This window comes from Equus caballus, chromosome 19, assembly GCF_041296265.1.
Source record: "Equus caballus isolate H_3958 breed thoroughbred chromosome 19, TB-T2T, whole genome shotgun sequence".
NCBI lineage: Eukaryota > Metazoa > Chordata > Mammalia > Perissodactyla > Equidae > Equus > Equus caballus.
This window is the reverse complement of record NC_091702.1, coordinates 54,582,632-54,610,491: the sequence shown is the minus strand read 5'-3', so window position 1 is coordinate 54,610,491 and position 27,860 is coordinate 54,582,632. Positions and strand designations below refer to the sequence as shown.

Sequence of the window (27,860 nt, the reverse complement as noted above, 5' to 3'; positions counted from 1 at the left end):
AGCAAGAAAAAGACAATAGATGTGTACAGGACCACACTGGACCAGGGCGATTTGAACTGTAAACCAGACCCATCTAATGAAATTCTGATACACACTAATTGATATTCCTGGGTAAGACTAGGAAGTCTAGAAGATATGCTTTTTGACTTTATATAGACATAAGCAAGATTAAATATAACTGAACAACTCCAGGAAGGGCCTCTGGTTTCTATTTGGAAGGTTAGAAACCAGATATCAAATAAACATTAACGAATCTTAACTTCTGATATTAAACTTACCAGATCTTCAGGAGTTGCCCGATGAGCTGTTAGGTCATTCACAGTATTCTGCAAAAAGAGGAACTTTCTTTAAAAGAAAAAAAGCTTTCTTAGAAAACATTAGTACGTACTGGATTTTTTTAATAGGATTTCAATGTTTATTTTCTCTCTTTGGGTAATTTTCTTATGGGAAAAATTCTCTTTAGGTTAAAAAAACTACTTGAAATCAGTTTTAGTTTATTTATGATGAACTGACTTTCCTTTTTTTCAAAAGGCTTCTTTCATTATCTTAAGCCTTCTGTACATTTTTCTCCTACATGTCAGATGGGTCTCAGTTAAAAGACTGTGTATTTAATTAAGCATGCTACCCTCCAAGAAACCTTTCTTTGAAGAGTTAAGGGGTTTTATCATCACATTTTAGCAAGATAAAACTGCTATCTTAAATTGAAATAAAATTATTTATTTTATATCTTTACATAATATACATGTATTTATTTAAATTAAAATGTTAGTTTTATTACTGAAACTTCTTACCATACTTTTTTCACATTGTTCAGAAAGTTATGTCATGCCTATGAGCAGATATTGTTGGTTTGTGTGTATTTAGGCATGAGTATGTACTGGATTTTCATGGCTGAAAATGGATTCAAAATCCTGGGACCAAGACTTTCTTACTAGGAACCAGTATTCTCAATTTAAATATTAATATGGATTACTTTTAGATGTCTTACAGAAAATAAGCACTAAATTCACCAAGCAGGAATACATTATATTAAAACCATGAATAAAACAGGGTAGGATACAATTCAAAATGAGTAAGTTTAACTAAAGTTCAAACTATATTCCATGGAATGAGGCACCTCTAAAGATTCCTAAAAGACAGACTGTGACCACTCTGGAGAGGTTCAATTTGTGTCCATGCAAACATCTTAAGCATAGAACCTTCCAAAAGGAGAGATGAAGTTTGAGGGCACCGGACAACTTCGTAAAATGTGAAAACAGTCACTTAAATAAAAAGGCACCAAACCCAGATGGCAGAACTACCACATTACACAACTCCAAGAAGAACCATTAACATCCTAGTCCATGTAAATAGTATCCCTTGAAATTGTGCAGTGCACAGCCTGCACAGCTCAAAGCAGCAGCCTTGCTTTTTGGCCCTTTCCAAAATGACCTCAGCCATTTTGTTACACAGATTTCCTAAGGCAAATCTGGGAAAGAAACAAGTTAGAATTTTACTTCTAAGAGAAATACACAATTGAGCCTGGTGAAATAGCTTCTGATGTATTTAAAGACTTAACTTTTTGCCCATAGTTTATATTTAGCTCAAGCCTTTTCTAACTAAAACTGTTATTCCTTTCATACTGATTTAGAAAAGTACAAGATACAACTGTAAGAGCATGAGAATTGGTTTTAATAATCATAATAAAATTGAGGCATATAAATAAGTGATATGCTTAGAATTAGTTCTCATGGGAGAAGATATAATTTCATCGATACTGCTATTGCTTAAATCTGTTTTTTTTGAAATTGCCTTTAAGTCTAATTTACAAGCCATTTCAGAAAACATCTCACTATTTTTATCAAACAGTATTATTCAGTTTGATTTTTCTCCCTCATTTACCATTCATTCCAAATGACCTATAACTACTTTCATGCTCAGTCCACCTTCAAAAACCAAAGATTTTTCCAGCACTGAAGATAATAAAAAGTAAATGAGGAAGGTTCTACATGCAATTCCAAACGGTGAGTTTCAATTATGTTTTCAGCAATAACAGCATAACAGAATAAATACTGAACTACCCAAAGTAACCCCTCTAAAAGGAACAATACTGGGACTGGCCCTGTGGCCGAGTGGTTGGGTTCACGTGCTCCACTTCAGCAGCCCTGGGTTTCACAGGTTCCTATCCTGGGTGCGGACATGGCACCACTCGTCAGGCCATGCTGAAGCAGCATCCCACATAGCAGAGCCAGAAGGACCCACAACTACAATATACAACTATGTACTGGGGGTCTTTGGGGAGAAGAAGAAGAAGAAGGAAAAATAAAGATTTGCAACAGATGTTAGCTCAGGTGCCAATCTTTAAAAAAAAATGAAAAATGAAGGGGACAATACCTAGGTTATCATGTGCTTTTTTTTCCTTTTACTCAGTTTCATTAACTTAGAATCACACCCTTATAATATTTTATAGCCAGTCAGATGGCAACAGAGCAATCTAAACATAGAGAAATTCCCCTGTCCCGCTTCGAAGGGGATCAGTTTGTCCAGGATATCTGGCTAATGTGGTTGGCCACAATCGAGAAGGTTCCAAGTCCAAACTAGTCCCTGACTAGTTACTCTCCACAACAGAAAGTAAAGGCCCCTAAGGTCTCATGGAGCAAACCAAGGTACCAGGCTGCAAAAGATCAAAATCCCCTTAGTAATAACAAGCAGAAGCCAGGGCTCATGGTCCCGGGTATTTGAGACTTGTCTTATATCTAAGGGAACCTTTGTGGTGAGAGTGACTGGCCTCTGGAGGTGAGCAACAAACAATAAGAGAACAAGGATCACCCGCTTATTTAGCCAAAACTGCAACTCACACAATTATGGTATCACTGGTTGCTCTAGGCAAATCTAAAAAAAGTACCAAAAAATTCAGACTTCAGCGACATAGACTAACTAGAGTTCCCTTTAACCAGTGAGTTCTCAATGTAGAAGTGGGGACACTTTTTTAAAAACACACTCCCCCTCCCTTAGATTCCAATTCTTTTTTTTTTTTTTAAGATTTTATTTTTCCTTTTTCTCCCCAAAACCCCTGGTACATAGTTGTGTATTTTTGATTGTGGGTCCTTCCAGTTGTGGCATGTGGGATGCCGCCTCAGCATGGCTTGATTAGCGGTGCCATGTCCGTGCCCAGGACCCGAACTGGCGAAACCCTGGGCTGCCGAAGCGGAGCACACGAACTTCACCACTCGGCCACAGGGCCAGCCCCAGATTCCAATTCTTTAAAGGAGGTAGAGCTTACAGCCTTGATATGTGTATACTCAAAAACCCCCCAAAGGATTCTGCTCTTCTTTCCAAGACCTAGCATATCACATGCCCAGAAAGCCATTCCACTCTATACATGCCAAGCCCTACTCAGAGCACCGTCCTGAGTGACCAGGGCCACGTCACCACATCTGTCCCTCCAGAGTAATGTTACATTGTTTTATTCTCCCACCGAGACTTACATCCCATTCCTGCTTCACTGGTGTTTTCTTCTTCTTCACTTTCAGGGTTTTCTTTCCTCCTCCCCGGGGACCATAACGGTTCACTCTGACAAATGACATCTAGGAATAAGAATCACATCAAATTTTAAAAATAAAAGAAAAAGTTATAATTAACCATTATCAGAGGGGGACAAAGAAATCGAGAAAAATACATTTTAAAAAGTCAAAAGAAAAATGTAAGCATAATGAAAGGAACAGGCTACCAAAATACTCGGTTCCTTCACTACAGTTAATAGAAAGTTGATATCGATAACTATGATAAAAGAGGTTTCAAGTCAACAACTTATGTAATTTGCTTAATAAAGAACTGTAGGAATGCAGAAATTATGACCTAAAGCAGAGTGCTAGGACAGTAGTCATAAGTTCTGTCATCAGTTACACAAATTCACAATTAATAGAGAAAATATCAGTCACATGCTTAGCAATATGAATGCAAGAAGAGAACGGCAAAGAGAGTTCTTTTTGAAGCACTCTAACACTCAAAATCACTATCAGACACATATGTGCTTATCTTAAAATAAAGGCAGCTAAATTTTAGAGAATGAGTTATGATGCTATTTCTAGTATACTTTTCACATAGTACTAAATAGGAGTGATTATTGATACTAAAATAGAATTTGGAAATTATCAACATTTACTTGGCACTCTTAAAACAATAACGTGAAGGACGCTGGACTAGACATTACACAAAATTAGAAAAAGACTCATTGTCCGTGCACACTAGGACTTTATAATACGTATACATGACTTTTCAAAAGCAACATATACACGACTCCTATTCCAGAACTTCTTTACACACCTAAACAATTATGGAACTTTCCAGCTGACCCCCTTACTCCAAATTATCCTAAAACAAAGACTCTAGTATCATTCTTAAGTACATTTAGAAAAAGTCATTTAGTCTACTGTAATAAAAACGCCTAAATGCAAGTATTTTCAAGAGTTTGCCCTCAATCCTCTTTGCCCTCTGTCCAATCTCACTCTTATCAATCACATTCACTCTTTAAACATGGTATCTACTTTCAGGATTTGCAATCAAGCAAAGGAGATAATCACATACAAGTTAGAGAATAACATTTGTGTTTCATTATGGTGATGGTGATGATGGTGACAGGGGTGGCAGTGGTAGTTAACATGCATTGAATGCTTTCTACAAGCCACATACTGTTCTAAGCTCTTCCCGTATATTATCTTCTTGAATCCTCACAATAATCCCATGAAGTATTTACTATTTATTACCATTTTAAAGATAAGAAAACTAAGGGACAAAGAGTTAACCTCCTGTGAAGTTTATACAGCAAGTGCCAGAGCCATAAATATCATTTAAGAAGATATGGAATGGAATAGAACTCAGAATCCAAAACAAACTCTCACATTTATGGTAGTTTGTATATTCAACAACAGTGCCAAGAAATAATTCATGGGGAAAAAACAGTCTTTTTAATAAATAGTGTTGGGACAAGTGGATATCAATATGAAAAAGAATGAAGTAGGACTCATACCTCACACATATATAAAAATTAACTTAAAATGAATCACAGAGCCAGCCCGGTGGTGTAGCAGTAAAGTTCACGTACTCTGCTTTGGCGGCCCAGGGTTCACAGGTTTGGATCCCAGGCGTGGACCTAGCACCACTTGTCAAGCCACATTGTGGGAGCATTCCACATAAAATAGAGGAAGATTGGCACAGGTGTTAGCTCAGAGCCAATCTTCCTCACCAAAAAAAAGAATCACAGACTCAAATGTTAACAGGTAAAAGTATAAAACTCCTAGAAGGGTAAATCTTCATGAACCTTGGGTTAAGCAATGGTTTCTTAGATATGACATTAAAAGCAGAAGCAATCAAAGAAAAAATAAGCTGGACTCCATCAAAATTAAAAATGTTTACGCTTCAAAGGATAGCATCAAGAAAATGAAAAGACAGGGGCTGGCCCCGTGGCCGAGCGGTTAAGTTCGCGCGCTCCGCTGCAGGCGGCCCAGTGTTTCGTTGGTTCGAATCCTGGGCGCGGACATGACACTGCTCATCAAACCACGCTGAGGCAAGGAATGTCCCACATGCCACAACTACATGGACACACAACGAAGAATATACAACTGTGTACTGGGGGCTTTGGGGAGAAAAAGGAAAAAATAAAATCTTTAAAAAAAAAAAAAAAGAAAATGAAAAGACAACCAAAAGAATGAGAGAAAATATTTGTAGATAATGTATCTGATAAGGAATTTATGTCCAGAATATATAAAGAACTCTTACAACTCAACAGTAAAAACACAAATAATCCAATTTTAAAATGGCTAAGGGATTTGAATAGACATTTCTCCAAAGAAGATACTACAAATGGCCAATAAGTTTGGGAAAGCTGTTCAACACCATTAGTCATTAGGGCAATGCAAATCAAAACCACAGGAGATATCACCTCACACTCCTAGGATGGTTATAATCCAAAAGAAGGAAATAACAGACGGGGCAAGAACATGGAGAAACTGGAATCCTCATATATTGCTATGAAAATGTAAAATAGAGTCGCCACCTTGCAAAACAATTTGGCAGTTCCTGAAAAAGTTAAACATACTTACCATATGACCTAGCAATTCTAGTCTTAGGTATATACCCAAAAGAATCGAAAGCATAGAATTGAAAAACTTGTACATGAATGTTCATAGCAGGATTATCCTTAATAGACAAGATGTGGAAACACCCAAAATGTCCACCAATTGAGGAAGGGATAAATAAAATATGGTGTATCCATACATTGTACTATTAGTTGTCAATAACAAGGAATGAAGTATTGATAGATGCTACAACATGGACGAAACTTGAAAATATTATGCTAAGAGAAAGAAGCCAGACACCAAAGGCCATACATTATGATTTCATTTACATGAAATGTCCAGAATAGGCAAATCCATAGAGACATAAAGTAAATCAGTGGTTGGCAGGGTCTGGAGAAAGGAAGGAATAGAGAGGGACTGCTAATGGGCACAGCATTTCTTTCTGGAGTGATGAAGATGTTCTGGAATCAGATAGTGGTGATGGCTGCAAACTCTGAAAAACCTCTGAACAGTGCACTTTCAAAGGGATAAGTTTTGGGGGCCAGCCCAGTGGCGCAGCGGTTAAGTGCACATGTTTCACTTCAGTGGCCCAGGGTTCGCCGGTTCAAATCCCAGCTGCAGACATGACACTGCTTGGCACACCATGCTGTGGTAGGCATCCCACGTATAAAGTAGAGGAAGATGGGCATGGATGTTAGCTCAGGACCAGTCTTCCTCAGCAAAAAGAGGAGGATTCACATTAGTTAGCTCAGGGCTAATCTTCCTCAAAAAAAAATAAATAAATAAAATAAAGGGATAAGTTTTATGGTATATAAGTCATATCTCCATAAAACTTATTTAAAAAGATATGGAAAAATATAATAGTTGTTCAAAAAAGGTTTCTAATGTATTTACTCTTTAACCACTTAGATCTTCAATTTACTCTGCAGAAACAAAGGGGAACCCTAAAATGTCACTAAATCTATATGATGAATAATGCATCCATTAAAATTATATTACGAAGAATGTTTGTGGGCTGGCCACGTGGCCGAGTGGTTAAGTTCGCGCACTCTGCTTTGGCAGCCCAGGGTTTCGCCAGTTCAGATCCTGGGCGCAGACATGGCACCACTCATCAGGCCATGCTGAGGCAGCATCCCACATGACACAACTAAAAGGACCCACAACTAAAAATACACAACTATGTACTGGGGGGCTTTGGGAAGAAAAAAGAAAAATAAAATCTTTTAAAAAAAAAAGAAAGTTTAAAGACAAAGGGAAATACATAAAAAGTTAAGGGTAAAATGTAGAATACAGAACTGCATATATAGCATATTCTCAATGATGTTAATATACATACATTATTAATAAGGCACTTATCTGTGCTAAGCACTTCACACTTAATCTCACAGCCCTATGAGGCACATACTGTCGTGAGAGACAATATACAACAGTGATTAAAAGTACAGTCGGAAACCAGACTGCCTGGGTTCACATGCCAGCTTTGCCACTAACTGTGAAATGGAACTAATTAAATAAATACAGTGCTTAGAACCCCTGCCTAGCACATTCTGAGTTCTATTTAAGAGTTAAGGATGCTGATGTTAGCGACGACAACTAACCTTCTTTCCCAACTGAGAAAAATGGGGCTAAGAGAGATTAAGTATATTGCTCCAAGTCATACCAATAATAATGGACAGAGCTGGGAGCTGACACTCAAAACCAGGTCGGACTGACTAATTGTAATGCACCTTCTAGAAAACATTGATAGAATTGACTTATCTGTGGTTGATTCTATATTTTCCCAAATTTTCTACAATAAACCTATGTTACTCTTAAAATAATTTATTTCCAGTTATATTCTTCAAAATACACTTATTCAGAGGCTGAAATTCCACCAGCCTCAATTCTAAAGAACCAAACATGAATCTAAAGTATGCAAAGGCTTATGAGCAGTCAAAAGGCCCATATACTTGTTTCTTTCCTTAGCAAGGCCCCCAATATAACTATATCAAAAATTTAGGAAAAGCAGTACTTTTTTATCATAGCTATTTATACACTAATGGTGACTTCTAATGGTAAATACAACATATCCAAACAGACGAGACTTCTTAAGCAAAGAGGTATAGATACTAATTTAAACAACTGATCAAATGCCTGAGTATTATTTGTGTGGATGTGAAGTTATCAATTTTAGCATAAGAAAGTGTAACATCCAAAGAAACCATATTCACCTAACAAACAAAAACAGTGATGAAACGAAGGTATATGCTATGGTCTGAATGTGTTCAACCGAAATTCCTCTGTTGAATCCTAACCCCCAAAGGTAATGGTAAGAGGAGGTGGGGCCTTTGAGAGGCAAGCCCTCATGGATGGGATTAGTGCTCTTATAAAGCAGGCTCCAGAGAGATCCGTAGCCGGTTCCACCATGTGAGGACAGGAAGAACCAAGAACCGGACCCTCACCAGAACATGACCATACTGGAGCCTTGATCTCATACTTCCCAGCTTCCAGAACTGGGAGAAGTAGATTTCTGTTGTTTATAAGCTACCTAGTCTCTGGTATTCTGTTATAGTAGCCCAAATGGACTAAGATAGTATACAACAGTTGCCTTTTTATTTTTCACTTCAATTTAGCCCAGCAAAGCTGGCTGCAGTTACTCTAAGATGGCCCCAACGAGTGGTGCCCTTGTACAATTCCTCCCCCTTGAGTTTGGGCAGGCCTGGTGACTTGGCTTTGGGATTTTTTTCTTTTTGCTTCCTGTGACTTGTTTTATGCAATAAATAAAACAATTGGGAGATGGCATTCCTGTGATTACGTTAGATTATACAAGTCTGTGTCTTAGGAGAGGGAGCAAGAGATTCTCTCCTGCCGGCCCTGAAGAAGCAAACTGCTATGTGTGACTGCCTATGGAAAGGGCCATGTGGCGGGGAAGTCAGAGAACTGTGGGCAGCCTCCAGGAGAAAGCCAGTGAGAAGCTGAGACCCCTCAGTCTTCCAGGCACAGGGAAAGGAATTCTGCCAACAACCTGAGTGAGGTGAGCCTGGAAGCGGATCCTTCCCCAGTTGAGGCTCCTGATGAGAATGCAGACCACTAACAACTTAATCACAACTTCGTGAGACCCTAAGCATGGTACCCAGCTAAACCATGTCCAAACTCCTGACTCACGGAAATTGTGAGATGATAAATAAGTATTGTTTTAAGCCACTAAGTTTGTGGTAATGTGTTGTACAGCACAGGAAACTAATATACTGGCCAAGTCTAAGTTCCAGCCTGTGTATGTAAGATCACAAAGGTGTCACTAAGCTACTGTCCCATCTCTGGGCTTCCGTTTACCAACAAACTTCATGAAGGAGAGGCACAGCTAAATATACAAAATAAAAAATAAAAGGCACAGCACTTTTATTTACGAAGCCCCAGTTACACTTCAAACCTTTGTAACACGAGGACGACCTTTGCACTAAAAAGTGTCCTCCTGACATCACCAACGATGGTGACCACATTTTTCTTAATCAAGGATCAGACTCTCTGGTCTAACAAAGGGATTTTGTGCCACTTAAAGAAACTGGATATCGTAAGTGAGCTATAGTTTACATGCTGACTTGTGAAACTGTAGAGAGATTCTGATGTTTTATAATGTTGAGTCAAATAAAATTAGCACGGCCGAGAAAATCTAATCCTGTCTGGAGAAAATCTAACATACTAATAGCTTCCTAATTGCTAAAAATCGTTGGTCCCTTCTTATTTCTCAGGTCCTTTCCAGCTCTAAAGACTCCCACTCCGGGAAGCCCTCCCCTCCCTGTGCTTCCATGACACTCTTTCTCCTGCTTTTTCTCCTCTTCCTTGCAGGCTCTGTTGGCCCCTCCTCACAAACCACATAATCACGGATCTTCACCCAGTTCTATCCCAGTCCTCCTGTCCTTCCATTGGACACCCTCTCTCTTCATCCAATAACTGTTTTTGAGAGTCTGCCACATGCCAGGTGCTGACCAACTTCTGGAAATACAATAGTCAACAAGTCTAATGTGGTGCCAGCTCTCCTGGAGCTTACTTTCCAGGTCACCAAGGGGGAGTTCACATCTTCCCTCAGTGATCTCACCCACTCCCTTGAGCAAAGTTATGAATGCACTGGGCACACAAACACACTGTGAAAATGAGTCCCAAATCAAGACTTCACACCTTTCCTCAAAACACTAAATGCTCATTTCCAACTGCCTTCTATGCACATCTCCCAAGTATCTCAAATACAGTAGGGTCAAAATACAGCTTATCATCCACACCTCCTCTCCCTACCAACTTCTAGTTCTTGATATACAATTGGCTTGCTTGGTAAATGTCTTCTGAATTAAGCTAATTTTACAGAATTACCATCCTTCTAGTTGGTCCAGTTTAAAACTTGAGCATCGCTTTCTCTTCCTTCTTGTCTCATAGCCAATCAGATACCAGAATCTATTCATTCTTTCCCTGAAATATCTCTCTCATCTGTCCCCCCCTTCATCTCGACTACAAACATTTCTGTCCAGTCTCTGACTATTTCTCTTAATTGAACTTCCTTTCATTTATTCACTCACTCACTTCAGCATCCATCTATTACTTCAACAAATATTTTGAAAGCACCTGCCAAAAGCCAGGCACCAGAAACAGCAAGAAAATAGAATAGTCTGCACCCTCACAGAGCTTAGAGTTTATCAGAGGATCATGATTAAATGAATAATTGCAATAAAAGCGTAATGTAGGAAGTAAGTCCAGGGTCATGGAAATACCTAACCTACTCTACACAGTCAGAAAAGACTGCCTCCTTCCTCTAATTCCCCCAAAAATGTTGAAACTGAGAGCTAAAGCACGAATAAAAGTCAGAAGAGGAGGAAAGAATGTTCCAGGTAGGGGAAAAGGCATTTACAAAGGGTTTGAGAAGTTCAGGTTGATTAACAGATTTGACAGGGTGAGAGGCCAGAAAGGGGATAAAAAGAAAGGCAGAGGCCAAATCGTGGCCTCAGAGCCACAGCCACTTGAACGCTCTCCTCAAGACCTCCAGGGAGCCACTGAAGCAGACTTATGATGAGATTGAGCAAATCCACTCTGACTAGGGGACAACTGGCAAAGGGAAACAAGACCTCTTTCCAAACACTGTCCCTTCAATCAATCCCACCCAGATACAGGGACAGAGCAGGGCTCTCAGCATTTTCCTTCCTTCCTCACAAGATTTTAATGGCTCCTCCCTGCAGAGAGGAAGCCAACTCGTGTGGCACTCAGACCCTCTCCCTCCATGTGGCCCGCTGACCTTCCTTTCCAGTCTTTTCTCCTCTCACATCTCCCACACACCCTAAAACAAAGCTCTCGCCTTCACATACACTTCCAACCATTCTTCACGCTCTGCCTGGAGCACCCTTCAGACTTTCGCTTCCTTCTCCAAGGGGTTAACTCCCACTCACTCCCTAAAACTCATTCAAGCGGCCCCTTCGGATAAACCCTTTCCTGCCCATCCAACAGACTTAAGTGACTCTCCTGTCCCCAAGTACCCTGGGTAGTCTTGTCTCTCTCCTGCTACAGAGTAAACTCCTTGAAGGCCACAATAGGGTACCCCCAATTTCTAGCTCTGTGCTGAAGTGCCCGAATGAGGTGCGCACGCGCACACTCAGTATGCTCCTAGAGGGAGCGCGCTAGACACACAGACACCCAGACACGCATCCTGACACGCACATACACTCGTAAAACAGAGTCGCGGGGGCGCTGTCTGTATCAGGATCCTCTGGCCGGGCGCAGGGATCCCCAGGGAACAGAAGGGGAGCCGCGGCCACCATCGCTCTCCCCGCCCTGTAGCCCCGGTCCCTCAGCTCGGTGGGGCGGCGGGCCGCAGGCCTCCGCCCTGTCATCGCAACCTGCCTTGCCGTTTCCCGACCTCTGCCTCCAGCACGACTAAAGCTTCAGGCTCCAGAACCACCCGGCCCGCCACAGGTTGACGCAGCCCGCCGCTTCCGGGATGTTGCCTAGGTTACCGGAGCCCCGCCCCACTCCCTTGCGTATATCCGGCGAGGCCAGTGCGCAGGCGCCTCCCAAAGTCTCGCGCCAGCTGAGGGTTTAGAAGGTTGAAACAAGCCCTGCCGTCGTCTCCTGTGCCCTGTGCAGGTTCCAGGCGAAGCTTTGAAGGGTAGGCGTGTAGCATTAGCCGGTTTCTCGTGAATTCTCCAAAAGAAAGGTGTTGCTCTCCACACCAGGCTTCACATTATCACACTTACTTGCTTTCACGTCTATTTATTTATTCAAAATGTTTATTACCACCTACCAATGCGCCAGAGACTGTGCTAGGTTCCATGAGGACTAAAAACAGGCAAGGTTCCTGTCCTCAGGAAGCTTAGTAGCAGACAGCTATCAATGACACAAATGTAAAATTAAAACTGTCAAGTACTAAAAAGTAGTCATACTAACTAGATACTAAGCTTATAGAAATATCTGAAATAGAAAAGCTGGAAAGCAAGGATGAGCAAGCCACCAGTGACGGTGGTTAGAGCGTTCCTGCTAAGGGAGCCACATGTGCAAAGGTGTGGGGCAAGTGCATGGGGCCAAAGAACTCCAGTTCAGAGGTTGAACTCCTGGGAGGTTGGTGTAAGGGAGGCTGTCCTAATAGACTGGAGCCAGGACAGGCAGAGCAGTGTAGGCCATGTTAAGGACTTTGCAAAGCATTTTATTAGAACACAGTTAATTCGCTCTAATAAGACAACTTCCTTTAATCCCTCGTTTTCTGTTGTTAAGACACGCCCATACATAGATCAGCAAATACATATTCTACACCTTCTAAATGCAGGGAGCTGCCTTCTAATAGTTGCCACTCTGATTGAGGAAGTTTGATGTAGATGTATTCAATGGCCAATCAATATAATCATCTCCTACATACATCCTCAACTCCTGCCCCTCTCTGAGTTACTGTAACACTTGGCAAAACCACAATCCTGGCCATGCCAACACTGTATTTACTAAGTGCCTGTACCCTTGCAGCTGAAACTGAAAGGAGAAAACCCCCCACCATGCTGACTTTAAATTCATGATCACTAATTTTATTTTATTTTATTTGTTTATTTATTTTTAAAGATTGGCACCTGAGCTAACAACCATTGCCAATCTTCCTTTTTTCTTTTTCTTCTGCTTTTTCTCTCCAAATCCCCCCCAATACATAGCTGTATATTCTAGTTGTGGGTCCTTCTAGTTGTGGCCTATGGAACGCCGCCTCAATGTGGCCTGAAGAGCAGTGCCCTGTCCGCGCCCAGGATCCAAACCAGCGAAACCCTGGGCCGCCGCAGCGGAGCACACAAACTTAACTGCTCAGCCACAGGGCCTGCCTCCATGATCACTAACTTTAAGCAGGCTCTTAAAGATTCCTGAAGACCATATTACAGTTCCCTGCTCCATTGATTCTCCTACCCTCCTAGATGACAACTTTATACCTTTTCTCATGTCCCATGTCTTTTCTCTATCCTCAGTCTCAGCCAGTGACCATGCTTCCTACTTCACTGACAACACTGAAGCAATCTGAAGAGAACTTCCATAGGCTTCCATCACTAATTCAATCCTCCTATTAGCATCTTTACCCACAAAGCCGCTTTCCAGAAGCTCAACAAAACCCAAACACAAGAAAGTGTTGATGAAGAACATTACATTGAGGTACATGATATTCAAATTGCTCAGAAGCAGTGAAAAAATCTTCAAAGCAACCAGAGGGAAAAGACATTAAAAAGGAACAAAAATAAGGATAACAGCATATTTCTCATTTGAAGCATTGCAAACAAGAAGATAGTAGAACATTTTAAATGTTTTGAAAGAAAAAATACCTGTGAACCTAGAATTCTCTGTCAAAAATATCTTTTAAAAATGAGGATAAAATAAAGATGCTTCCACACGTAACAAAAGAATTTATCACCTGCAGATCCTCACTGTGAGAAATGTTAAAGTAGGTGCTTCAAGCAGAAGTAAAATGATACCAGATGGAAATCTGGATCTACACAATGGAGAGCACTGGAAATAGTGACATGCGTAAATATGTAAGATATTTTTCTTATTATTTAAATCCCTTTAAAAGATAATTTACTACTTAAACAAATATAATAAAAATGCATTGTAAGGTTTATAATATATGTAAAAGTAAAGTGCATGGCAACAATAGCATAAAGCCCAGGGGAGAGAAATGGAAGTATATTAATGTAAGTTTCTTATACTATTCTTGATGTGTTACAATATTACTTGGAGGTAGACTTTGGTAAGTTAAAGATGTATAGTATAAACCCTAACACCATCACTAAAATAATGAGAGTTACAGCTAAAAGAGATGATATCTGTAAAAAAGAGATATTCCAAAGCAGATAATAAAAAAATACTTGATTAACCTGATTAATCTAAAAGTAGGCAAAAAAATAAAGAACAGATGAGAGAAATAGAAAACAAATAGCAAGTCGATAGAGTCATATCAATTATTACATTAAATGTAAATGGTCTAAATACCCCCAATTAAAAGGCAGAGATTGTCAGATTGCGTTTTTTAAATTGTTGCCTATAAAAAGAAAGACATTAATATAAAAATACAAGTAAGTTTAAAGTATAAGGATTGACAAAAGACATATCATGCTGACACTAGTCAAAAGAAAGCTTGAGTGGCTTTATCAATATTATATGAAATAGATTTCAGAACAAAGAATATTACCAGGGATAAAGAAGATCATTTCATGATGGTAAAGGGCCCATTAAATCAATAGTATATAACAATCCTAAGATATTTATGCATCTAATAAGACAGCTTCAAAATAAATGAAGCAGAAACTGATAGAACTGCAATATGAAATAATAAGTTCACAATTTAGTCAGAAATTTCAGTCCCCTTCCCTGAATAATTTATAATACAAGTAGACAGAAAATCAGCAAGGTTATAATAGAGTTGAACAACACTATCAAGCATCTTGACCTAACTGACATTTATACGATACTACTCTAACAACCAACATACTCTTCTCACATATACAGAACTTTCAGCAAGATGGACTATAATCTGGACCATAAAACAAGTTTCAATAAATTCAAAAGGATTCAAATCATTCTAGGTATGTTCTTTGAACACAATGTAATTAAATTAGAAATCAATAACATGATGATTCTTGGCAAATCTCTCAAAATTTGGGGAAAAAATACACTTCTAAATAAGCTATTAATCAGACAAGAAATCAAAACAGAAAATAAAATGTATTTTAATGGAATGAAAATGAAAATGAAAATACAGCATATCAAAATTTGTATAATGTAACTGAGACAATAATTCAAGAGAAATATATAAGTAAATTTATATATATTTATAGCACTAAACACTTATGTTGGAAAAGAAGATCTCAAATCAATGACCTCAGCTTCTACCTTTTTACAAATTAGATAAAGAAGAGCAAGTTAAATACAAAGTAAGAAGAAAAAGGAAATAATAAAGATTAAAGCTGAATCAATAAAATAGAAAAGAAAAAAACAATAGCTGAATTTTTTAGAAGATTAATTAAATCCATAAACCTCTAAGCAAATTCATCAGGGAAAAATTGCATATAAATGACCAATATCAGAAATGGGAGACATAACAGATTCTACAGATATGAAAAGAATAAACTAATATTGTGAACAACTTCATGGCAATAAATTTAACAACAGATAAAATGGACAAATTCCTTGAAAGACCTAAATTACCAAGCTTTCTCAAGAAAAAAATAGATAACCTGGATAGCCTTATATGTAGTAAGGAAATTAAAATTGCAGTAAAAACGCCTTCCCACAAAGAAAACCACAGGCCCAGATGGCTTCATCAGTGAATTTTACCAAATGTTTGGGAAGAAATATTACCAATTCTACAAATTCTTCTACACAAACTCAAAATATTGAAGAGGAGGGAATACTTCCCATCTCACTCTATGAGGTCAGCATTAGCCTGATACCTTAACCAGAGAAAGGCATTACAAGAAAACTACAGACCAATATCCCTCATGAATATAGATGCAAAAATTCTTAGCAAAATTTTAACAAAACTCATCTAACAAAATAATTATGGGGAGTGAAAAAAGCCAAACAAAAAGAAATACATACTGTGTTAGTCCATTTATATAAGACTCCAGAAAATGAAAACTAATGTAGTAACAGAAAACAGACCAGTGGTTTCCTGGGATTGAAAAGGAAGCTTTTTCTGGGTGGTCCAAATATGAGCCAGATAAGTTCCCCAAACCATAAGATGTCCCACTGCTCCTTAGCTTACTTCCAGCTTCCCCATTCCAACTTCTAATTAGACCATTTCTGAAGTCTTCCCCTTATTTCACTATAAACCTTTTCCACTCCTCTCCTATCTTTGAGTCTCTGCGCAATCCAAATGATGGTAGCTGAAATCCTTCCTATATCAAGTTCTGGACAAATAGTCTCTGTTTATGCTCACATCAGTAGTCCTTGTTTCCATCGCTGCTTATATTTTTTATGACATTGATGTTTTTTAATTTTGGAAAGATTCATCTTGAGTACTACTATGAAAAGAATCATACTTTTTTATTTTCTTAAAATGTAAAAATACTTAAACTGGGATAAAAATCTTATGGATCTCTGGTTGGTCATGAGGGACAAAAAATAAGGAAGCTGACAGTCATCACCAAGTCACGACCATTCTAGGCTGATTGTTGCAGAAACCGTGGTTTGGCTTCCTACACTGATTGCTCTGGTGGGTCAAGTTCTGTTGTCATATATGATCTGGACATTTTCTGTTTGTACATTCAATCTTTCAGTCCCTTCTTTTGGTCATTCTTTTGCTTGCAAGAGTTTGAGCAATTTGGAGAAATCTAGAGATCTGTATTTTCACAACTTGGAATAATCCAGTTGTCTCCATAATCAACTGTATTGTGTGATCTTCTTGACCTTTTTATTGTTGCATCATCATGGCAATTATCCAACAAGAGAACAGGTGCACAGAAGTATTTAAGACTCTAGATAGAGTGAAATAGAACAACATCATGGCCACTATAACAAAACCAATAACAATCAATAGTCCCTGTAAGATGCTTCATAACCAGGAACCCCAAATGCCCAACCCAGGCCAAGAAAAAAAATCCCATAGATCATGAGGATCAACCTTAGGGAGTCAAGTAGCTTTTTCCTTAAGAGAATACATAGCTTAGTCTGCCTTGCCTGTTTCATTAATCCAAGGAGTAGTAGCAATGGCAGAGACACCATCATGACTAGCAAACAAGAAAGGAAGAGCAATGCAGTTGTCTACCACTGCTCATGCCAATGAGTTGAGACTGATCTATATTCCATCTAGAGCTGGTATGGTATCATTAATAACTTCTGCAAGAGTTAATGATAAGTTTCTTACAGTCTTTTCTATTTATATAATTCTCACCATCAGGAAGACTGCTCTGATTGTTAGGAAAAACAATGAGTCAGTAATTCCTCCAAGTAAAGTACCTGAAACATCAAAGGTGGCCTCTTTTTGGAGCTTGTATCTGCGTCAGAATTTCCATCCTTGGGTGGTTTATAGAATTAGAGTCTCTGTGTATAAACAAGTCTTGGAATACTATTACTAAAGTCCATGAAGTATTAGTCTAATGCGAACGAGACCATGTGTCATGGCTGCAAAGAAAGTAGTAGCCTATAGGGGCACATGGAGATCCAAGAAAAAAGATGTTGACCATGACATGAAGTCAGAACCAAGACTTTTATTTAGATTGCTTTTGGTCTCTTCCATGTGGCAAGTATTTGGCCAATCACCCTACAAAGGTTGTTGAATTCAGATTTAGAATTACCTGGGATCTGATCAATAGATTGTAATAATTGGTTGTTTCTCTGGGAGAAAGGAAACTAGCAAAGTCATAGGTTAATATATTTAAGGTCATTTTCCATGTAGGTGTAAGTGGAACCACCATTGGCTATAATTCCCTATGGTCTCTTCTGATGGGACTGGAATAGCCTAGAGGTTTTTTATCCTGGAGGTCCAATGATGGATGACATATCCAACAGTGAGTAACAGTGAGGGCAGAAGGTATTATTTGGATAATCTAAGAATAGTATTTGGATGAGTAAGTTCTGATCTAACAGTTACATTAAAAAGGAAAAAAAAGAGAGAAAAGGGGCCATTATGTGTAGAAAACACTAGCGGTCTGCAGTAAATGAGAAGGAGAATGATTATCAGTAAGCAGGCCAAAACAAAACAGGAATTAGACAGGGGTCTTGGTCCAATGTCTTAGGTGGAAACTGTCCATTATCTGATGCCATGTGCTATTCCAAAGGTCTTGGGTCAACTGTCTATTTCCAAGGATAGGCTGCTTCTAGAGAATCTCTGAGAATCCTCAGCTTGAAGTCCTCCATTGGAGTAGCCTTCCAGTTATATGAAATTCTGGGTTGTTTCTTAAGTTGTGAAATGTGAAGCCATGGATTGACTTGATGAATTTCCACTAAAGTGTTTGTTGTTAATAGTATGTGATAAGGTCCCTTCCAATGAGATTAAGAACGTTTTTTATCCAATGTCTCTTCCAACAGATGAAATTTCCTGGTCGATGATCATGAGGGGCCCATTTAAGAAGTGCCATAGGAAGCTGGCCTTAACTTGTTCATGATAGGCCTGGGTATGGTACATGACTCCCTTCCAATATTTTGCCACATCTGCATGCAGCAGAGAAGAGTCTAATATCAGGGGTAAAATTTCTAAATGTCTGGGCCTTTCTGTTAACAGTTCATAGGGATATAACAGATGTGTCTCTGAGGGAATGGATCATATGGCCATACAGGCCCCTTTAGCCAAGGGAGCTCAAGGATTTCTGAAAATTTTGCTAATTTTAATTTAAGGATGTCTTTGGTTGTTATGACCTTTCCAAAAGTTTGTGGGTGGTAAGGGCAGTTTAGTTTCTGAGAAGGGGTAACACTTGACACAGTTCTCTTATGGTGGCTCATGTAAATTGTGTGCCTTGGTCATGATATAAAAGTGGGTATATGCCAGGTTGGAAACAAAAAATCAAGCAGCTTTTTAGAGACAGAAAGGAATGTTCAGCAAAGAAGATTTTCAGAAAGAAAATGCTTCAACCCGTCCTGAAAGTAAACAAATCCCATGGAGAGTGGGAGCTGGATAAAGTCCATCTGAAGGTGTTCAAAGGGCTCTTGAAGCCATGCCTCATCTTTACAGTTTTTCCAGGATTATGTTGTTCACAAGTAACACATGATCCAAAAATAATCTCAGCTGTCTTTTTTTAAAGTCTCCACATTAATGTTGTTTAAGATAATAAACAATTTGTCTTTACCATGATGAGTAGTTTCGTGGAGAAATTCAGCTAGTATCCATTTGAAACCATCTGGTGCCACCAAATGGCCATCTTGAGAGTGCCAAGGATTATCTAATTGAAGGATACACCATATATTTTCCTTTCTTCCTTTTCCAAATCAGGGGCTAAATGTAGAGATTTGATGATGGCCTCTTTCACTCAGTCCAGAGATGCATCCTTTGGGAGTTTAGTCAGTATCATAACCTTGGTTAAGGCTGCTTGTTTAGCAAAACAGTCTACTAAAGAATTTCCTTTGACTCCCATATTATCTGTGTTAGTCTGGGCCTCAGTCTTTATGATATCCCTCTCACTGGGAAATAGAAGTGCATCTAAAAATTCCTTAACTTGTCCACTTTTTCTTTTTTTTGAGGAAGATTAGCCCTGAGCTAACTGCCACCAATCCTCCTCTTTGTGCTGAGGAAGACTGGCCCTGAACTAACATCCATGCCCATCTTCCTCTACTCTATATGTGGAACGCCTACCACAGCATGGCTTGCCAAGTGGTGCCATGTCTGCACCTGGGATCCGAGCCGGCGAACCCTGGGCCACCAAAGTGGAACGTGTGCACTTAACTGCTGAGCCACCAGGCTGGCCCCAACTTGTCCACTTTTTATGGGGGTTCCAGCAGAGGTGAGAAAACTTTTTTGTTTCTGCAGCATCGTGTACTACTCCAGAAGCACACCTGCTGTCTGTATACGTGTTTACTCTCTGGTCTTTGGCTAGATGACAAGCTCTAACAAGTGTTGTAAATTGTGCCATCTGGACTAACTTTACCTCAGGTAGAGGACTACCCTATAAAGGAAAGTTTAGATTAGAGATAGCTTGGTAATCTCCAGTTTCAAATTTGAAGTATGACCCTAATGGAAGTAAGACAACCAGGAGGTTCCCTTTCTTCTGGAGAGGGCAGAAGAGTGGCAGGATTCAGGGTGTTGCAGCACTGAATAGTAGTGTGAGAGAGAGAGCAACAGAAATTCTTAACAGGTTAACAGACCGACTGAAAAACGTTGGGTGTTCTCAGTCAGTAGTAAAGTCCTTACTACATGAGGAACCAAAAGGTCAAACAGGAAACCTAGAATTAATTCAGCAGAAGCATCAACAAGTTTTGCAGAGGTGGTATTGCCCTAATTCAAGGGGTATTGACCTTTGCAACAGGCGTGAGGGTGAGGCTACAGTAAGTGATGGGTTTTTGATGGTTCCCATGAAGTTGAGTTAAAACCCCAAGGTTTGTCCAGAACACTCATGCACAAATAGACAAAAGATTTAGCCATTTCATAAAGAGGTGTCACAGTCTCAGAAAAATTTGCACCCACTGTCTGAAATTTCCCGTTAGGCCTAGATGTTGTCTCAATTGTAGTTTTGTGAGGAGTCTAGGATAAGTTTGGATAGTCTTCATCCTGTCATGAGAGAACGTTTTTCCCTCCTTAAATAGGTCATGCACTAAATAATGGACTATGTTTTAGCAAAATTGTAATTTATCTTTTTTGAAACTTTATCTCCCTTTTCTGCTAAGGCTGAGTGCAAGTAAGTGGAATCACTTTTACAAGCTTCTCTGAGCAAAGTAGGATATCATCTACGTATGATATTAGAACTGAATCACAACGGAAATTTGGATAGTTAGTTTTCGATTAAGGACCTAAGAAAAATAGAAGAGGGCTTCAGTGAACCCTTAGGGCCTTGCTGTCCTCTCAGCTGAAGGCAAAAGGTATTGACTGTCCTGGTGTAGGGACACACTGAGAAAGGCAGAGCAATGATCCGATACAGGGAAGGAGGTGGTTTGGAGAAGAACTGATAACAGGATGGTATTTAGCATGAGGTTCTAATGGGAAGGGAGGGATAACAATTTATTGATTTCTCTGAGATCTTGAACTAATCCATATCCTTGCCCATTTGGTTTCTTTATTGGCAGGACAGGAATATTACAAGGGTTAGTGCTGGTTATGAAAAGGCCCTTGGATATAAGGCCCTCGACTATAGACTTGAGGCTTTCCTTTGCTCTAGCTTCTAGCTTTGGGGAATTTGGGGTAACAGTTTGATAGGATCTATCTGAACTTTAATAGATTCTGCTCTAATTAATTATGTTTCCTATGTCAATTCCTCTGGGAACTGTAACCTATAGAGAGTCAGGTACAATGTCAAGATTTTCATCTGGAGTATACATCAAGTATAGTAGAAAAGGAAAGGTTTGTATAGAGCAAATACAAGTTGATTATGAATAGACAAGTCCTCTGAAACCCCAAGAAATAGTGGGGGTGTGCGTTTAATATTACCGTTCCATTTGTAGAGTATATCTTTCCCTCATAAGTGTTTATGGGTGGTATCACAGAGCAGGAAGGAATGTTTTTCAGTCAAGGACCCAAGGGTTGTAGTTAAGGGCTGGGAAATAGGGAAAAATCTGTGAGTTATTTGAAATGCCTACTACTTGTGTTCTATGTTTACTCCAAGGAAGAGGTTGAACAAAAATGGCAGGGTTTAATGTAGAAAGATTAGTGTTGTTAGAAGGTACTTTTTAGTTTATCCTGAAATCTCCTATAATTTCGTATTTAGTTTGCATGATTGAATTACGGTCTAATCAACTTTAATTGGAAATGTTTCAAGTGTGGCTTTTGGGAGACTTTGACCTATTTTTCTGGACTTTTTTTTTCACCCTGAGGTTTTTTGTGAAAAGAGGGATCCTGTAGGTCCCTCTCTGGATCTGGTCCAATCAGGTTTTGTCATCCAGGATTTAGCATCTGACGTTCTGATCAACATGTGTAGGAGCTGATATAGGTCAGGTAACCCTGGGTCATAGGCACTCAAACAGTTCCAAATTCTTCTATGAATATTTGCTGGTCTTGCTTGGGTTTAGGGAAATCTTTCATTACAGCTATTAATTTATCTCAGGTCCACGGTTTAAATTCTACAGTTGCCTGCATACCTGGTTCATGGGAGGGATGGATCCTTAGAGGCAATTGGCATTTGGAGTTTTAGGAGAGTTTTGAGGAAAAGGTAGGGATCTGGACCAGGGAAAGAAGAAGGAGGAGATGCAGAAGGAGAGAGATCAGAAGGATAAGGGGAAAGAGGGTGAGCCGGCTACAGGAAGGCAACTCTAGAACAAGGTGGGGGAAGATTTACTGTGGAAACGAGTCTGGGTGGTTGTTTAAGTTTGCCAAATTGCTCACTAGCTTTGACCAAAGAATCTTTTAGTGAAGCAATTTTGAATAGAATTTCATTTGAAGCCTTCTGCAACCCAGTCAAAAAATGTTGCCCACAGGGTCTGAGAAATCTCATTCTCTTTCTTTTTCAAGGCACCTCTCAAATGAATAATTTTGTTCAAGTCCAGCGTTCCACAGAGTGGACACTGAAGGCCCAGATCATCCTTGGTGAAGTTATGCCATTTAAAACATAGGTGCAAGAATTAGAATTGTAATGAGTGGACATATAAGAAGTAGGAGTGTTTCAGAAAAGGGAACCCTCATACACTGCAGGTGGGAGTGCGTATAGTGTAGCCACTATAGAAAGCAGTATGAAGATTTCTCAAAAAATTAAAAATAGATATGTCATATGATCCAGCTATCCCACTACTGGTATCTATCCAAAGAACGTGAAATCAACAATTCAGGGGCCGGCCCGGTGGCACAGTGGTAAAGTGTGCACATTCCACTTTGGCGGCCTGGAGCTCGCCAGCTCGGATCCTGGGTGCAGACATGGCACCCCTTGACAAGCCATGCTGTGGTAGGTGTCCCACATATAAAGTAGAGGAAGATGGGCACGGATGTTAGCTCAGGGCTAGTCTTCCTCAGCAAAAAGAGCAGGATTGGCAGCAGCTGTTGGCTCAGGGCTAATCTTTCTCAAAAAAGAAAGAAAGAAATCAACAATTCAAAGACATTTACACATCCCTATGTTCATCGCAGCATTATTCACAATAGCCAAGATGTGGAAGCAACCCAAGTGCCCTTCTCCAGATGAATGGATAAAGAAGATGTGGTATACAGATATATATAATGGAACAATACTCAGACATAAAGAACGACAAAATCATGCCATTTGCAATAACACGGATGGACCTTGAGGATATTATGCTAAGTGAAATAAGTTAGACAGAGAAAGACAAATACCATATGATTTCACTTATATGTGGAAGATAAACAAATGCATAGTTAAAGAGAACAGATTAGTGGTTACCAGAGAAGAAGAGAGTGAGGAGAAGGTAAAAGGGATAAAGGGGCACATGTGTATGGTGATGGATAAAAAACAGACTATTGCTGGTGAGCATGATGCAATCTATACAGAAACTGAAATATAGTAATGTACGCCTGAAATTTACACAATGTTATAAGCCAATATGATCTCAACTAAAAAAATAAATAATTATTGAAATTTTAAAAAAGAAGCAGGAGTTTTTCCAGAAGGAGAAGAGGAATTAGACTTAGACTGCCTCCTAAGAGCTGGCCAGGGTCAGTTGAAAGTGATACTTGTGCACTTTGAGTCTTGAGCCCCCAACTTGATGATCTCTGCCTCCAAATGTAGACCCAACAAGCTAAATCTCCATGCAGGCGGAAAACCAGAGAGAATGATCTCTGTAGATCAAAGCCACACTCTCAGGACAAAAAAATCAAGACACAGGGATAACCTTATCTGGTTTCATTGGTGACCCATAGCAGAGTTTGTCCGAAAGCATGCCAGTCCAGAGAACCACACTGATCTGTGAGGCCAGCTGAAACAAAAGGCTTAAAGGGCCCATGTCTGTCCCCTGCTCTGTGACAAACAACACTTTTAGACAATATAACATAAAACAGAAGCAGAAAAGAGAGCAAAAAGAGATGAAAAAGAATGGTCTGACTCAACCAAAGATGCCAAACGATGGGAACCAATAACAAAGCCCAGCTGTCAAACTGAGACTAGATAGCCAAAGAACTCAAAAGCCAAGACAGAGTTCAGACCTAGCACTGACTGAGCACGTCAATGCGTGCTCGACGCTGCGAGCAGTAGGCCACAAGTGGCCTCGGTGGGTACCACACCTTGGTGAAGGCTGGAGTTTGTGATGTCAGGCCATACAGATAGTATCTCAGTGGAACCTTCAGGAAAATTATGGACACAAAGACCACCAAATGAAAACAAACAGTGGTTGTTTATTCAGAGCTTGCATAGCAAGCCACTGTCACTTGTGTTTGGCAGAGACTTAAAGGCAGGCAGGGTAGTGGGAAAGCTTAATAATGAGAGAAAGGGAAGCCTTCAGAAAAACTCTGATTGGCTCCTGGTGGCATGGGGAAGCTGGAGGCAGGCTACCCAGAAGCAGGGCATTTTATGGTTTGTGGAGCATATTTGACTTTCTCTGACTGATCCTGAGTTGGAAACAGGGGCGAAAACTGCAGAAGTTGGCACTTCCACTGACAAGTCACTGACCAAGTTGTGACTGTTCTGGGCCATTTGCTGCAGATGTTACAGTTTGCGTTCCTGGACAGGTTGCTGCAGAGGCTGAGGGTCAGAGTTCTGTTGTCGTATATGGTCTGGCCCTTGTCTGTAGATTGAGTCTCTCACAATGGAAGCTTGCCATCACAGATATTTTAAAAGCCTGGCTGATGGACCATATTTTACTTTTTAGCGGTTGAACTAGGAGTCATATAATAATAATATTTGGCTGTATAACTCTTAAAGTTTCTAATATACTTTCAAATACATTCTTCCCCGCTTTTATCCTTACAGCAACCTTGCGATTCTGGGAGGTTAATTACCTAAGGTCACTCAATGGATTTGGGCTAGAATTAGGATTAGATCATAGTAGAGAGTGATTTGCGATATATCACTCAAATTGTCTGGTGTAGATATCATCTATAACGGCTTTAAAATAAATATTTTGGGGACCAGCTCAGTGGCGTAGCAGTTGGGTTTGGGCACTCCGCTTGGGTGGCCTGGGGTTCACTGGTTCTGATCCCAGGCGTGGACCTATGTACTGCTTATCAAGCCATGCTGTGGCAGGTGTCCCACATATAAAATAGAAGAAGACAGGCACAGATGTTAGCTCAGGGCTAATCTTCCTCAAAAAGTAAATAAATAAATAAAACCAATTAAAGTTTTTTAAAAAAATAAATAAATATTTTGGGTTCTGTGCTCTGGTAAAGGATCTGTTCCAGTTGTTTCTGATTTCACTGCTCCAAGTTACGATAAAGCCTGGAGAGTTGCAGGTCTTTTCAAATACCTTCGAGGCTGTCATGTGGAAAAAGGATTAGGTTTATTCCTATGACTCCAGAGGGCAGAACTCATGTCAGTGAGTGGAAGAGAGGCAGATTTCACTTTAGAATGTGAAATATCTCTCTAATAATGAGACACTTGCCCCCAAAAGAAGGGGTTGCCTTGTGAAAAAGCCAGTTCCTCATCTCTCCTAGTGCTGGGTGCGACTCCATGATCCTTCTGCTCTGGAGAATGCTTGAAATGGCCAGGCCAGCAAACCTAGAAGGACGTCCTAAACTTCAAGTTTATGAAATTGTGTTAAATTCTAAAAAGCGGCGTAGACATTTTAAATATAGCAGATTAACATCATTCAAATTCTGGATGAAATTATGTTTCTCAAAAACAGTGAGGTCTGTTTTAAACTTTACCCCTAGACCCTCTTTGTATTTCTGTTCTTACGCCCGTACATTTTCGAGAACAGTTTTTAAAAGATGACAATTGTCCTGATAAGGAGTCATCTAACTCAGTCTTCCATCAGCATTGTTTCCTGACTGTACAGTTATAAAACTTTGTACCAAATGTATTGTACTCATTGTTGACGTTTTAATGAATTGTAGGGATTCAATGAGGTAAAACAAGACAAAAACCAAAAACCTCCCTTTGAATGCTAAATGTTAGGATTTTAATCTGTAATCTTAACTCTTTGAACATGATCTTTTTCTTCTTTCTGGCTTCTTTATTAATGTTCCTTCAGGTTGAACGCAGTTAGATTCTTTTCTAGTTTAAAAATAACTTGAAGCTGAAATAAAACAGCAAGTCCTCTTCTCCACCTGAACTGATTGTTTTTCTCCCAGGATTTCCGCGGATCTTCTCAACTTGCTTTTTATCTGCCTCTTTAGCTGTTTAAATTGCATTCCCTAATTTTTGCCAGAAGGGTATTTCCTTCTAATGATGGGCTGTGGTTTCTCTCATTTGAAAAACAATACAGAAGCCTGGAGATTCTCCCAGAATCTAAGAAGTCATTGCAGACGTAAAGTAGGCAAGAAGCTGGGGCGGAAAGAAATGCCCTCTGCATAAATCCGGTTACTCTGAGTCCTTTTTGACAACTTCCGGGACCAGACTTCAGGCGGTGTTCAAAATTGTCTTCTTCACCGTATCTATTTATTTTTTCACGATCGTACATATTTACATCCGTACGCATATGGCGAGCGGGAGAGAAAGCGATGACGTGAGGCTCTCGTTCAAAAGAGGAGGTAGTGAGGAAATGAAACAGGTGTCTGGGAAGGGGTTCTGCTAGAGAAGGGAAAATTGAGAGTTAACACCCCATCATTCAGACGGCAGGAGTTCTCTGCAGGTAGCCGACTGGAAAGGCGAACTCGTGCACCCTCTTTGGGGACAGGCTCGTTGCTTTCCATTTCTTCGCTTGCAGCCAGGGTGCACATTTACTTGAAACCGACTGAATTTCCTGCTCAATGGCTGGTCAGGTTGACTCTTCAAAACTAGTGGCTATTTCTTTTTAATGTTTCCAATGTTTTTGCTTTCTTTCTGTCTTTTTTTTAGAGGTTGAGGGGAAAGAGATCGGTAGAAATTCTCGCTGGGTAGGTGGAGGATTCTCAAAAATGAGAAAGGGAGGAGGAAATGGACTTAGAAGCCGGAGAGCAAAGCAGCCCCCGGGCTCTGTATCCTCCGCCCTCCCAGCCCCTGGCCGCTGACCTCCCGCGGAGACCCCAGGCGGCTGCATCAATATTTGATCGGCCCTTCGCCAGCGCGTTGCCAGCACTCGCCGGCAGAGCTTGCCGGGCATCGCCGGTGCTGCGCTGCGGCCGGCGGCCGGCGGCCGGGCCCGCGGGGGGGCTTTGGAAGGACCGGCTCCGCGCTCGCCCCCTCACCGGGCGGCGCCCACCATGCGGGGCTGCCCGCGGCTCGCGCTGCTCTGCGTGCTGCCCTGGCTCCTGCGGGCGGCGGCTCCCGGGCGCCCCGCGCAACCCCGCGACCCCCGCGACCCCGCCAGGGGCGCAGATTTCAATCGCGTCTACAGCGGGGTGGTGAGCCTCAGCACGGAGAACATCTACTCCTTCAACTACACCAGCCAGCCCGGCCAGGTAAGACACTCGCTCCCCTCACTCGACTCCCAGGAACTTGCCAGATCTCAGAGCCCCGTCGCTGCTTTGGGTCCCCTGGGAATCGACCTCGGGAGACCTCAGGGTCCAGGACCCTTGTTCCTGTTCTCCTTCGAAGTAGTCGCTGCCCTGCCCGAGCTGCCTCATCCTCCGCAACCGGCCTGGGGGACGACTCCGCTGGTTTCGCGCCTCCCCTGGCCTGGTCGCTGGCATTTCTCGGCTTTGCAGAGGCGCTGGTTCCTCGCGCTATCTGCGGG

The 27,860-nt window shown here is 40.6% G+C and overlaps 2 protein-coding genes across 16 annotated transcripts in view; one reads left to right on the top strand and one right to left on the bottom strand.

Annotated features, from left to right (window-relative positions):
* SPICE1 (spindle and centriole associated protein 1) overlaps positions 1 to 12,060 on the bottom strand; it is a 50,637-nt gene extending 38,577 nt beyond the window's left edge. For 2 of the 6 annotated variants that reach the window (XM_023623757.2, XM_070243816.1), the window contains exons 1-3: positions 11,932 to 12,037; positions 3,468 to 3,566; positions 279 to 326 (exon numbers count right to left, since the gene is read on the bottom strand). In XM_023623757.2, the coding sequence (XP_023479525.2) occupies positions 279 to 326; positions 3,468 to 3,566 (147 nt within the window). In that variant the 5' untranslated portion in view covers positions 11,932 to 12,037. Of the gene's footprint in view, positions 1 to 278; positions 327 to 3,467; positions 3,567 to 11,732 lie in introns of all 6 variants that reach the window. The other 4 variants (XM_023623756.2, XM_023623761.2, XM_023623760.2 and 1 more) reach the window with 4 other exon arrangements.
* A 14,573-nt stretch (positions 12,061 to 26,633) lies between these two features.
* SIDT1 (SID1 transmembrane family member 1) overlaps positions 26,634 to 27,860 on the top strand; it is a 102,798-nt gene continuing 101,571 nt past the window's right edge. For 9 of the 10 annotated variants that reach the window (XR_011429282.1, XR_011429278.1, XR_011429281.1 and 6 more), the window contains exon 1: positions 26,667 to 27,585. Coding sequence is in view for 4 of the 10 variants with exons in the window: in XM_023623751.2 (XP_023479519.1) it covers positions 27,388 to 27,585 (198 nt within the window). In the remaining 6 variants the exon portion in view is untranslated. Of the gene's footprint in view, positions 27,586 to 27,860 lie in introns of all 10 variants that reach the window. The other variant, XM_001917474.5, reaches the window with a different exon arrangement.